Raw genomic sequence first — 13,933 nt, 5'->3', positions numbered from 1 at the left:
GCACGCATGCACGCACGCACGCACGCACGCACGCACACACAGCAAAGAAACAGTTTTGTGCACAAAATTAATTAGTGCACTGTAATTAATAGCTAAATCAACAGAATCATGCAGAAACGAAGTAAACAAGGCACTTGATGAGTCAGTTTACTGGTTCGACGTCTCCTCATTATGAACAAGCAATTGATCAAACACACATGCACACAAACACACACACACGTGCATTTGTCTTCCTGTTCTAAATGCTCATATTTCAACAACATAAGTGTACACTACAATGACGAGTGTCTCCATTCTGCTTAATGACTCCTCTCTCTAATCTCTGCTTGTAATGCGCTCTGAAGGTAGCTTGTAGCTTGTGTGCATCCATGTGTGTATAGGAGAGGGCCTGGTGTTATTATGCCATTAGCTTTTGCAACACAGTTAGCTTTCATGACAAGAAGGGAAGTACTGAGAAGACCCATTGCATTCTCTAACAGTGACTAGATGAGCTGTGTGGTACTGTGCATTTTTGATAGAAGTAGATTTGACTTTTTTGACTTTTTGTTTTGTTTCTGTTCACCTGCCGTAACCTCCCTCTCTTTATCTCTCTCTCTATCTCCAGTTCAATGAGACTGGGAGGGGTAGCGAGTGTAGCCAGGCCATTATGTTGGTGACAGATGGGGCAGTGGACACATATGATGCCATCTTTGCCAAGTATAACTGGCCAGAGAGAAAGGTAGTGTATTAAACACACACACACGTCATTATTGTGCCATTCTAGTTCTGTGACTGTTGTCAAATGAGGTCAGCTGAGCTCGATTTCCCATTACACCTCATTCACAACTTCATGAACCTGAAACCTGCCATCACAGCGGAGGAAGAGCAATGGACTAATAGCCTCCTGTGACTATGGACGCCGTCAGCAAAAAGAGCGAGGAGGAGGATCTTTCATAGGGTCAGGGAATTGATTACAAATTAGAAATACACTTTCTACAGAAATTGTGAGCAACAGGACTGAAAGAGAAAACAGGATCATTCTAAAACAAAGTGCATCCGTGTTTACCATACGGATACACAATTTTTTTGTTGTCACATTTCAGAGCATGTTTTTGCCGAGTATTACTATTTGGCTGAGTTGTTAGAGAAAGTTTTGGACAAGCAGAAGGTATTGAGCGGGCCCAGTGAGGGGTCCTTTCAGAGGGCTTTAAAACAGAGTTAAGTATGGCTCTGCTGTCTCTGAGGACTGAGCTGTCTCTCTGCTGTCCTGCAAGGTAATTGTGGTGCTCTTCTGACAGGCCATGAAATGAAATGGGAGGAGAGAGGAGATGGAGGGGAAGAAAAAGGGTTATTCTTAGGTAATTTTCTTCTGTAAAAGAAAGCCCAGAGGGTCTTCACCCTTAAAAGGTTGAGGATAGAAGTACTGTACTAAAGGCAGTGGTAGATGCGCACACCATCACCACACGCTGTATATACATGCAGGCATGTGCCTGTAGAGGTACACATATTCATTTAATCCTGTATTTAAAGAGGTAGTCACATTGAGATTGGGATAAAAAACAAGAATAATAAAATTACCATCTACAGTTTAAGTACAGTATAGACAGATCCACAGATAATTCACACATCTACATTTTCAACATTCAGAAAAGCATTAACAAGTGCGATTCAAAGAGTACAAGTGCAACCTTTTAAACTGTTCACAGGAAATAAGAGAACATTATTTAGTGTGTTTTTTGTAACTTAGCAGCACAGTATTTGAACCCATTTAAACTAAGTTCAGTGTGAACGAGAGAGTGAACATATTGTCAAACTTTATATATATATAAGACAAAGTTGCTTCAGATAAGTGTTGTATCTGTTTTAGCATATATTTCTTTGCATTAATATGGATGCCTATGTGTTATTAGAAATGCTGCACTTGTATTGTTATGTGTTTTTGTGTGTCTGATGGTCCCTGTTTGCAGCCGACGCCCCCCCCCTTCTCACTCCTGCCTCAAGGCTGAACAACAGTGAGCGGAAAGGGGACAAGGCTGCTAGATAGTTCCATTTAGAAGAAGCCCCGCTGATAATAGAAGTCTTCGGTCTCTGTCACTCTCCCCACTGCTGCTGGTTTTTAATGGCTTCCTTCCAACCAGCCTTACAGCTTCACCACCATATAGCATCACACTGAGAGTATACTGTAGGCATGCTTTGGAAAAGCTGAATGCAAATAAGTTACTGAGTATCTGCATGCAGATGGCCTTTATTCCAGAGAGCTGTAGAGAAAAGATCATAAGATCACAGAGAAAGCATTGGCATGAAGAACAGTATCTGCTGATGAAAAGTCTAAACTGCTGAAAGACTTCAGATACATTCCATAATGACTTTTTCTTTCAAGTTGAGCCACTGATTATTTTCAGAGAGATACTGTCACAGTTTTCAGATAACTGCATTTTGTAGATAAAGAACATTACAGAAGCTGTTCTGCATTTGTCTTTACTTTAGTAGCATGACATCAAAAAGCATAATATACATAATAAAAAAATTACAAAGAACTGAACATTTGTACAGCCAAAAACCATTGTGGTGAGTTATTTAAGAACACTGACTTTTAGTGTAACTCAAGGCTCGTGTGTATTATTGATCCTAATAATTGAGTTGACACAAGTAATGAAAGTATCACTCCCTGCCACACTCACACCTGAAACCTCACATGTGCATACCCATTCAAACAATATGTGCCCACACGTGTATCTACAAACGCAGCACACAAACACACAACCTACACATGCATCTAAACACATGTGAGCCTTAATCTCAGCAAGCTGAGCCCAAATGACAGCTAATGACGCTCTTCCCAGCATGTTGCCTACTAGCATTAAAATTTCGTCTTAATCATGGTTCACGTTGTATTTGTGGTTGTTATTGTGCGACACAGAACAAGTAAGCACAGTGAAACACAGAAGAAAAGCACTCACACTCCAAAAAAGCAGAGAGTACTTAGCATTTTCTCACGTGTGTGATTATTTTGATTAATAATAATAATAATAGATAATGGTCTGCACTCTGCATTCCTTTGGCTAAAGAGGATGTTCATCCACATCTTTGAACAGGAGCCAGATACAATCAAACCCAGGAAGGTTCCTTGCAAATAAACTGTATATTTTCTGAGATGAGAAAAATGCGATACATCCTTAATCCAGCAAGTGTGAGTGGGGTAAAAAGTTTTTTTTTACTGTTCAGTCACATAAAGCAGCTTGCAGGAATACAACACAAGAAAATCTTAGTTGAATTTTGGCAGACTGGCACCCTCATGTTCACTCTAAAATGGTCAATAATTAATGGCAGTGAACTGGGAAACTCACCACCTTTTAAAGTGCCAAATAATACAATAGGAAAATCTGGACAACATATGGCATTGATTAGAACAGCAGTGGTGGTCGCCCTTGATTCAAACAGTTGACTATTTTCTGTCTGTAGTGGCGCCAAATTCCTTCAACCACCTGAGAGCGTATCCTGCTGGACTGTCCCCAGACACCTGATCTTCTGACAGATTGTCTGTGTTTGGCATGTGGACCATCCTCGGGGACAAAAACCTGGGTTGTGCCATTACTGTATTATGAAAACTGGATATGTTGATGTTCCAACATGGCACAGATACATGCCAATTAAAGCTGATCACTGGGCACATACACTGAAAAAGTTCTTCCATCATTTTTGGCCTGTAGCACATTAGTATCTCTCTCTGGCCAAGTCAACTGACTGCCTGCACACAAATGCCATGAAATATCATTTATTCATATGGGTCTAGGCCAGTGTACAATATATTGTATCTGATGGTTTTCTTTGTAATACAGCAAAGAGTCTTTCTGAGCCAGAGCGGCTCGCATGATTTGCAATTTAGACAGTGGCCACGATGCCAAAATCACTGCACAGGCCAGCACTGATTGTGGCCGCTTGCTTTGTGCCCATAGCCACAACCGTGGGCCATGTTGCAGAGGCAAGGGGAAGCTAGACAGGCCTGCCAGCTGATGAACGATGCTGCATGCTGTCTGGTCCTTTTCAGCATTGGCTGACCTTGACAGTGAAGGTACAGAAAAACTTTGAAATGAGCTACATGTACTTCTCTTCAGGAGATTGACATGCTGGGCCACACAAAACCTTGCTCATGCCTGCTTGCGCCCTGTCCTTTGTGCACTGCCCATAACTTATCTGTCGCCACCATTTGGCAGTGCATCATGAGGACACAGTACCTGTCATTTGCCATCATTGTTTCTGTTATCCCACTAGTGAAGGGCTAACCATAATTACCTGGAGACTACTCTGCAGCGCTGCAGCCTGTGAGGGAGACTCCTTGGGCCCAGTCCTACAAACAAGAGGCACATTTGCATGTGTAGTAGGGCCAGAAGAACAATCTACACTGGTAATACCATCAGCCCTGGGAGACAGAGACACAGTCTCCATAAGGCCTTGGCTCCCAACCTGAATTGTGAGAGGTACTCCCGCAGTAGTATCTGCCTCTTTCATGTGAGGGTCAGTAGTGCAACCTGGGAATCCACCACTAGGCCCGCAAACCATGTCCTCTGAAAAGGCTTCAGTCTGCTCTTGGCCCAGTTAGGTCCAAGGATTCATAAGCATTTCACCAAAGCAGTGTTTCTCTGTGTGAACAGACTGTTCGGCTAGAAAAATCACCAGTAGAAAATCAACCACCCCAAGAACAGACGAGTCCAACATTCTGTTAGACTCAGAGAGCGGCAGTCTGTTCCCTTGCACAAACATACTGTATATCACCTCAATCTGCTCTCCTAGAATCAGTCTCAACAATACCAGATTGATTTTCAGATAAAATGTTATTAGAGTAAAAACTTAAAGTTAGAGTTGGGCTTGTAATCATTTAGAAGTGCTCAGTCACCTGCTTTTAGTAATAGTAAAAGAAAAGCAGCCTTCGAGATAAGGAATTTCATTAAAGGCGAGAGATAGATTAAAAAGATGTGTTAGCTGCTTGCTTTAGAAAGTGTGGCACAAGGTTATCAGGGTCTTCTGCTAATGTTTAAAAGCTTCAATGGCTGCCAGGGTGGTAACTTAGTAGTAAATTATAGCAGTTATTGATAGAAAAGTCAGCTCTTACATTAATGTACATATTCCTTCCACAGAGTAAGGAGCCTTATTTTTGCAGATCAGAATCTCCAAACCACAAATAATGCTTCCTTATAGCATGCTTCTGAGGTTTAGCAGTTGATGTGTGAATGGCAGCAATAATTACATCCTTACAATATATACATCTGTTTAGTTTCAGGTTGAAACCAGCTGGGGGCCTGACTGGTCATAGATTGTGGTCCACATTGCATGAGACCATAAACATCAGAACAATTAGCCTGCAGTTACTTTGAAACAGTGTGAAATGTAACTGTGTTCTGGACATTAAAACACATGTAGCCCTACAGAGGTACTTCCAGTCTTTAAATGTTTGTGTGAATGTTTACTCTGCAGAATGAGTTCATGAAATATTGAGCGTTGAATGTATAATGTAGGAGCGTGAGCAGACATTTTTACGTGCATGTACACTTGTGTTAAAAGTGACAGTATGGTGTGTGCATCAGCCTGAAACTTACATACATGTGTTACTCTTGTACCTGAGTGTCTGTGATTGCATGGATACACACAGATGTGGATACTTGCATTTTTTCCATAGATGTGTATTTTTATTCTTGCCTATGTAAAACTTGTGCAGTCAAGGAGGTTGAAGATTGCATGCTGTGGCTCGAGCCCCTACTAGCATTTTTTTTTTTTTTTAATCTCCTCTGAACTTAACTCATCTGTAAACCTCTTGCATATTTGATGACCAGCCTGCTGTAGTTTGACCTCCGTCTTTGCAACCACTGAAGAAAACACATAACAATAAACATGAAAATCCCACTGTGACACCTCTCACCCAAAGCCCCACATGGAGCAGTTTCGATCACATCGGCTGTGTTGTGTTTTCCTGTCACTCTGGCAGCGTCATTCAAATAGCTGAGATTTGTATGAATAGAGGATGATTATGGTCTAGATAATGAGGACTGCTTAAAAATGACAGTCTGACAACTGTACTTATGCACAGTGAAACTCATTATAGTCGACAATAGACCAAAAATATCCACACTGGAAAACGAGAGGCTGGAATTAGCTGTCTGTGGTTTATATCTTTGTCAGCTAAAGCTGTTACAATCACTGTAATTTATAAGGAGTTCATCTGGACACACTGCAGTGACAATGAAATAAATATAATTTAATACAGAAATATTCCTCAAAAGGGAAATTACGTTTACTCATAAATTATATTTTTGCCATTTTCAGACCCTTCTGTTGAAAGCCAATCATCCAAAATCTGATAAGACACATATATTATAGCCACATCTAGACGTGTGTGCATGCACATGCACACACATACAAACACAAACAGACACATGCTGTCAGGGTGGAGGGAGGCAGTGAAAAATGCAGGCATGGGAGCTATGGCAGCTGTGCCCCCAGAGGCTTGCATCTGGTCCAATCTGGCAACCTGTTCTTCATACACACACAGAGAGATACATACACACACCTGCCAACTACACCTGCTGCTAGAGCCAACTGAGCACTGCCGGGCAAAAATGGGGTTGGCAGCAGAGAGTTCAGAAGATTCTCTGGAATGAGCACATGGAGCTTGAGTTTGGCTTTTTCAACTCCAAATATTTACTTCGTCATTTGCATTCACTTAAACTGCTGATTCTTGATGCACTAATCTTATTTTGGGAAACCTCTGTTAATCCTTAATTGTTTAGTTCCTTGAGTTGATAAAAAAATGATGTGAATTATTGAAACTTTAAATAAAATCTAAAAGACAAATTTCAGGCTTTAATGAGTCCGTAATCAACTCTATTAAACAAGGAGAAAGGGTCTGCTAATCACTGGCAGATAAAGAATGAGCCTTCTGCCTGGCTTTGACACTGTTATCTTCTATATGGTGGTGTGGCGGGCCCTATCAAAATGCGATTAAAATGACTGACGGAAGCTATCTGCTTTCTCTCCACAGGTCCGCATATTCCCTTACCTGATTGGTCGAGAGTCAGCCTTCGCAGATAATCTGAAATGGATGGCATGTGCTAACAAAGGTGGGATCTTACAACACATGCATAGACCGCTGTACTTTTTTTTTTCTCTCCTTCTAATCTGTTTTTGCAGAAGAAAGTTGCCGCATGCTGCTGTCAGCCCAGCGAAAACGAATACATTATGGAGCTCAGGATTTATTTGTGGTATTTGCCGTGTGTGTCTGTGTGCTTGCATGTAGTTGCATAGACATGTGTTTGTCAGGGCTCATCAGTATTAGCACGTGTATGTGACAGCAGGCAGCTGGTGCCAGTTGCGCAGACCAGATATGTCACATTACATCCTCCTCTTAAGCCTAAAGTCCAAACTATCTTGGCGATACACCACTTTCCAGCTGCTTTCTGTGTGGTCATGGTTGTCTCAGTGTGTAGAGCACTTTCCTTCAGGTTCTATATTTAGCTGGGAGGTGGGTGACAGAGACAGTCTGGCTCCATTTCCTCAGGCTGCTGTAGATAAGGCAAGCAAGCCATAGGTCACACGAGGGGTGTGCGTGTGTTCTTAGTTCTATGTGTGTAGATAAGAGGACACAGTTTTGCTTGGAAGTGATATCAGAGAACTCATCCAGTCAGTTTGAGGGTGTTAGTGGTGATGATGGGACGTTTGTGTGTGCGCATGTGTGTCGCGCCGCATTAGTGCGGGTTTGTATGCCGCATGATGATTCAGGCTTGTGACAGTGACATCCTCTCCAGCCTGCAGGAGCTGTGCACAACAGGCTTCTCTCAGCTCCCTAGGCACAACATCTCTATTCCAAACTACAGCAGAAAATATTTCCTCACTGTTTCAGGAATAGTTTTGCAGGTGAAGAAGTGCTACCTTGTGTGCCCTGTCACTGAAGGCTGTTATGTCAAAATCTCTCCCTTTGAGTGGAGCTAAGAATATTGTTTATATTCTCAAAATGCTGGTCTAGGGGATTTAATTACCACTAAGCCTTAAGGCTGCAGCAGCTAGTAACAGGCCGCATATGAGAAATGCCTTTGGCTTTCCAATCAGCAAGGAAACGATGCAGTCCTTGCCCCAAGCCCGGATGTGCTTGAATAACTTTCCACCATTGCTCCACTTGTTCCCCGCAGTGTTGCTCACTCGACTCTGCGGTAGGACCAACTCAGTCAGGTCTTCTCTGGTCCTGTTCTTGTTTTAACAGCTGTGCACTAAGCTGGTTTTGTTTGCAGTTCATTTAGGGTAACTATTAGACGCAGACAGAAATTAAACCTCAGTACTTCAGGGATGACGTTTATCATCCATTGTCCATCACAGTATAAAAAGAGGTGCACTGTCAGCTGCGCTCCACTCTTCTTCCTCTTCTCTTGCTCCCCGTGTGTCTGCTGGGCGTGACTGGCAACGAACCAAATCACAAATGACAACCTGTGACTGTCGCACTTGGATATAGCACTTTTTTGTGTAGATGTAATACAGTGAATCAGCATATGTATTCTATGCCCTTCAAACATACACCACATGGACAAAAGTATGTGGACACCCCAGTTTGGAGACAGAACTTTTGTGTAATTATTGTTTGGGCTTGACTCCTAATTTCTAATGTTCAACAGTCTCATATGGGTGTATGTGAGGGTATCCACATACTACGTAATGCAGCTCTGCCTCACATCATTTTTAACCTCCACCTCATCCATTAGTTTCATGTATCAGGACACCTAGTTGCGTATTTTTGCTTACATATCACCCAAACCAAGGTCCTTTCCCTGACCAGGCCGCGCGGTGGCTGTCCTGTCCTGTATGTACGACAGGTGTACCATGTCACTGAAAGCAGGGAGCATTCATCCCCCCCCACCCCCACCCCCGCTCATCTCACTGGCCCCCGGTGGCTCAGCCCGAAGGACGGCCTCAGCCTTCCAGAGGGAGTAGTCATTCTTCACTCACCTCTGTGATGAACGATGCAGTTAGACTGAGGCAGTGTGCTGCTTTGTGTGCGCCGCGAGTCTGTATGTGTGTTGTCATTGTACTGTCTGCTGGAATAATAGATCCAAATGTCTCTGAGGATGAAAAAGGACGAATCTGTCAAGGTTCACTTCCAGGTCAAATTCGGGGCCAGGTGCATTTTTTTGTTGCTATAGTGATTGCAGTAATTATGAGGTATCAGTGATTCCACTGTTAATATGAGGATTTTTTTTGACTGTGGCTCAGATTTAAAATTAGAACAGCAATGATCGATCTTATCCTTAGTTATTTGTAAGGATACGTGGCATCTTTCATCGATCTATGTCTAGACTCTAGCTCTCTTCTCCCTGTGGAGTAAAGGTCATTGCCGGGAACAATGACCCCAAAATCTGTTTCCTCCAGCTATGATTTTCTCCTTGACTGCCTCATGGTGATGGAGGCAGTTTGCTGTTTTTACGGATGGGTGAAAATGTGGTGGTCTCTCTCTTTTCCATTTTCCTCTGTGCCACTTCTTGTTCTCTCTCTCTCCCTCTGTCTGTCTCTTGTCCCAATTCCTCCTCTTCCTCTCTCCCTTTCCGTCCTCCCCTGCTGAGATAACAGTATTTTCCCCCCCTGCACATGCACATTAGCATCATAATGGTAGCATTACCATCGTAAGAAATGGCATCACATTTGGTTTAACTGAGATGAGTTTTTTCGTTGCATTTACATAGCACTTACCCATTCACAAACCCATGCTGCTTTGCTTTCACTGCAGGGAGTTCTTCAGCTATTACTCATACATGTATCCAGGTTTCCATCTGCTTCATCAAGCAGATATCTTCTGCCTACCGTACTGTATTCCAGATGTAATTTCTCAGCTTTGGTACCAAGGTAAATAAAATGGGAGTGATGGCTTGGAAAAGATTATATAGCCAAGCTGATATTAGATGTGACACTTGCTGCAATGTGAAACAGTTTTGGAGACAGAGACGCTGGACTTTGGATCTGTGTTTCGTGGCAGCACAGTGAACGATGAGAGTGAACTTGTTCATTGTTTGCCAGCATCTTACTTTAATGATTCATCATCGTTCTCCTCTTCCTCTCTCTGCCCAACAGGCTACTTCACCCAGATTTCCACATTGGCAGATGTGCAAGAGAATGTGATGGAGTATCTCCATGTGCTGAGTCGTCCCAAGGTGATCGACCAGGAGCACGACACGGTGTGGACTGAGGCCTACATTGATAGCACAGTGAGTTGACTATGCCACCTTTCACTGGCACTGGACTCCAGTTCCCACAGTACTCGCTAACCACACACACCCACTGGTTTGTGAACAGTAGGGGCTGAAAATATTCTGCATTTGATTTGTAGGTTTCAACTTAATCCATAATGCACATCATTTAAAAAAGTACATTTGCATGTTCGGTATCTGATTGATTAAATAATCTAAAGGAGAATAGCGATAATAAAATTCAAGCAGGGGCCTGGTAATGTGTTTTGTATGTCTCAGACTGAATGCGTGAAAGTGTGTGTGAGCAGCAGATGGAACCATTAAGTGAATGAGTCTCCTGTGTGAGTTTGGGAGTTGTGTAGCGTGAACACAACATACTGGGGCACATTGGTGAGTTAGTCTCTGATCTCTCAACCTCATAGCCTGGCCAAACACGTATTATGAAATGGCAGTGAATAACGGCTCAACACTCTCAGATAATCACGTGCACAAATCCTCTGTACATGTTTTGTAGTTCTCTGGCACATCTTCAAAACACCATAATGCCTGACCTACAATACAGGATCCTCTGTATGTTGTCCATGATATACACACAATATGCTATAGTATTCACACATGCTTCCCTTTTGTTAGAGTTATTGTGTTGGGCCATAAAGTGTGAACAGCAGCCATTTGTCCTCCACTATTTCTGAATAGATAACATGAGAAAGAGCTCATGTAAGGGGACAAAGGCAAGTGCCCTCCAGCAGAAATATGTGCGGGCTATCAGCACTGCATAGAAGTGGACTCTTTTTCCTTTGCAATCCTCTTCATATCCCTCATGTTTAAAGTTTTTCTGCCTTCTTCTGCTTGTTCCTTTCTCTTTGCCCTTATTATCCTCATCCATTTATCACAGTGAAAGCACATTCACCCAACACTGGCTCAACAGTAACAGCTTAATGTTGTTTCCGCTGCTGTGACCCTCCCAGCCATAAAGCTCACCTCTCTTGACACAGTCACTGTTTTTAAAGTTGCAGTCAAAGTCAGTGTCAGTGGCGTTTTACACACCCACTGGTGCTGGCACTTCAGTCTTTGGAAGCAGCACAGAACGGCTGCTTCCACAAACGTATTGACCCTTTCTCTCCTCCTCTCCTCCTTAATCTGTCCTCTTTAGCTCCCCCAAGCACAGAAGGTAAAGAATATCAAATTTGAGGTCATCGCTGTATTGTACTGTGTTCAGGCCCGGTGTGTGTTCATGTGCATGTGCGTTTTGGTCTCTGGTCTTTGCGAGATGACGGCATAATTTGGGTGAACTAACTACCATACTGACCCATGGCATTTTATTGTGTGTCAGTGTCGTATGTCGCTCCACAACCTCCTGATTCAAACCATGCATCGTGGTTGTCATTGGTTCAGTTGATCACTCTCTTCTGCACGCCCGATAAAGCACACGCACACGTCTGTGCAAACGCTCGCACTCATTGATCATTGGTGATGCTGTGTTGGCTGTGCTTTGCCAGCATCTCCAGGGCTGGCAGTGTGGCCTTGTGTGTAAATGTGAGGCTACATTTTGTTCTTTTGCCTGTGATTTTGGTGTGAAAACAAGATTGCCTGTGTTATTTGTTTTGGTAGAATTCTCCAGAATGAGCTGTTTTGTCATCTTCTGGGTGAAAATCCAATGGCCTATAATGACTGGCGGGATGCTTTTTTTTTTTTTGGTATCATTTTCAGTGTTTTATTTTTCAGTGTTTTATGAATCATATGTGGGTTGAGATAAGCAGCTCTATAATCATAACAATGATGATTGCAGAACAGAAGAGTGCTCTGCCCCCCATCAGCAAGAGCTGAGCACAGAGCAGTCCCATTAGACAGCTGGCAGGCCATATGTCTGACATAGTACTGTTAGTGTGATAGACCCAAGCTTATTGACATCCAAGCGGCTCAGCAGAAAACCGAAATAGATATCACATTGTCAGACATGATAATTGGGATTAGCAAGGAATCTGCACTGTTTCTTTGCATGTAATCGCTCCAGCACAGCTCAGGCCTGGGTGCTAGGAGCCCGCATAGACAACAGTCCCCTGAAAGTAAAACAGACGGCGACAGAAAGACACACACACACACCCTTCGTGGTGATAGTGTCTGATAAGAAGTTAGCAAAACTCTTGGGATTTGCTCAGCGTTAGGAAAGTGATGAGCATCTGGTATTTGTGTTCCAGGGCTGATGTTTATCATCTTTCCAGATGTACCCTTCATCCTATCTTTCTCCTCTCCTCCTCCATCCCTCTCAGTGCTACCCAATAATCTTTCTAGCCCAGCGTTTCTCCCCTTTCTTCCTCTGTTTCATTTCGCGTCTCCCTCTCCAGCTCTCCCCCTCCACCTGTGCTCTCCCCTCCTCCCCTGTCCCCCTCTCTCCCCCTCCTATCCTCCGTCTCACCAGCTTCATCCATCATTCTCTGGCTCATTTGGCTTTGTTTCCCACTCTGTCGGATGAACTGACACTGGAGCTCAGGGATGATGGGAGGGAGGTGGAGGTGAGAGGGATGTGTCAGGAGCGGGTGGGGAGGCGGGTAGAAGTTTGAGGAAGGAAGAGAACGATTTGAAGGGAGAGGATATCAGTGAAAGTTTTGAAGAAAATGCAAAGGATGTAAAAGAAGGATGTGGGGCTGAGAAGAAGGTTTTGCACTGAAGTTCAAACAACAAGACTGATACTTGGTCAAGCATGAAGACAGACAAATGGGAAAGCTGGAAGCAGCTGATTACCTTGATGAATGACGAATGACGAATTGAAGCAGTAAGCTGTTTAAAATGTTATGACGGATTAATATAAGCTCTGCTATTTCAAAGCAGAAGTGCTAATATTGATTGAGGTAATTGAGAGTTCATAAATATATCCCAAAACACCTGTGCATTAAAAACGTGTGCTAAGTTCGCTGCCAGCTCTGCCCTCCGTTGGGGATGTCTAACACACACTCTTTTCCCCCAGGAGCCTACGGGGGGGCTTTGGCTTCAGGGCTTACACACACCAACATCATTAAACCTGGTCCCCAAGGAAACAAGGGTCACCTCGTCCACCAGAACACAATTTGTCACAGCAACCTAGATTACGAGGTGTCCTATGAGACACAAACAGGAGGCAGGGGTGTGTATCTGAGCCCTCTGAGGGGCCGAAGTGTGTGGGTATTTGTGTCAGTGGGGAGCAAGTGTATTAGAGCACAGAGGGGTTCTTTTTCATTCTCTGACCCACAACGGAGGAAAGGTCTCTCATACACCATTTGCTCTGACTGATACAGATGAAGCCACAGAGGCAGCGATGATGCAGATTTGGCCCAAGTGTGTGTTGAGTTGTGCCCTTGTGTTCCAGGTTGCAGGTTATGTAAGTCAGATTCTAGATACAGGGCACCCCCTTTGGGACTCGCGTTGGAGGACGCTCGTTTAGGGTTCAAGGAAGTTTCCTCTCCTGGGTCAGGTTGATGAAGCACAGGTTTAAAGGTCCTTCCTCCTCTGGGTAGGGCGAGTGCGAATCCTCTGTAGCTGTACTGTTGGCTTTGAATCCAACAGATGCAGTTGCTGGCTGCCTTTCTCTGTGCAGCTCTTGTTATCTGCTTAATTACAGTATGTCATTTCCCACAGCAGCTGGACAAGCTTGATTTTCACCAAATGCACATATACAAAAAAAAAAAAAAAAAAAAATCAGAGTGGCATTGAAGTACAAACGGTACACATTTCATGAGGCTGCCCAGCAACAGTTCATGGGG

The 13,933-nt window shown here is 43.5% G+C and overlaps 1 protein-coding gene across 4 annotated transcripts in view; it reads left to right on the top strand.

Moving 5' to 3' along the window:
• cacna2d3a (calcium channel, voltage-dependent, alpha 2/delta subunit 3a) overlaps positions 1-13,933 on the top strand; it is a 114,856-nt gene that overhangs the window by 62,911 nt on the left and 38,012 nt on the right. For 2 of the 4 annotated variants that reach the window (XR_011602406.1, XM_070968102.1), the window contains exons 10-13: positions 605-718; positions 7,013-7,091; positions 10,081-10,214; positions 11,350-11,367. Coding sequence is in view for 2 of the 4 variants with exons in the window: in XM_070968102.1 (XP_070824203.1) it covers positions 605-718; positions 7,013-7,091; positions 10,081-10,214; positions 11,350-11,367 (345 nt within the window). In the remaining 2 variants the exon portion in view is untranslated. The remainder of the gene's footprint in view (positions 1-604; positions 719-7,012; positions 7,092-10,080; positions 10,215-11,349; positions 11,368-13,933) is intronic. The other 2 variants (XR_011602407.1, XM_070968103.1) reach the window with 1 other exon arrangement.

Source organism: Chaetodon trifascialis, chromosome 8 (assembly GCF_039877785.1).
Source record: "Chaetodon trifascialis isolate fChaTrf1 chromosome 8, fChaTrf1.hap1, whole genome shotgun sequence".
Lineage (NCBI taxonomy): Eukaryota > Metazoa > Chordata > Actinopteri > Chaetodontiformes > Chaetodontidae > Chaetodon > Chaetodon trifascialis.
This window is presented reverse-complemented; position numbering and strand designations above follow the sequence as displayed.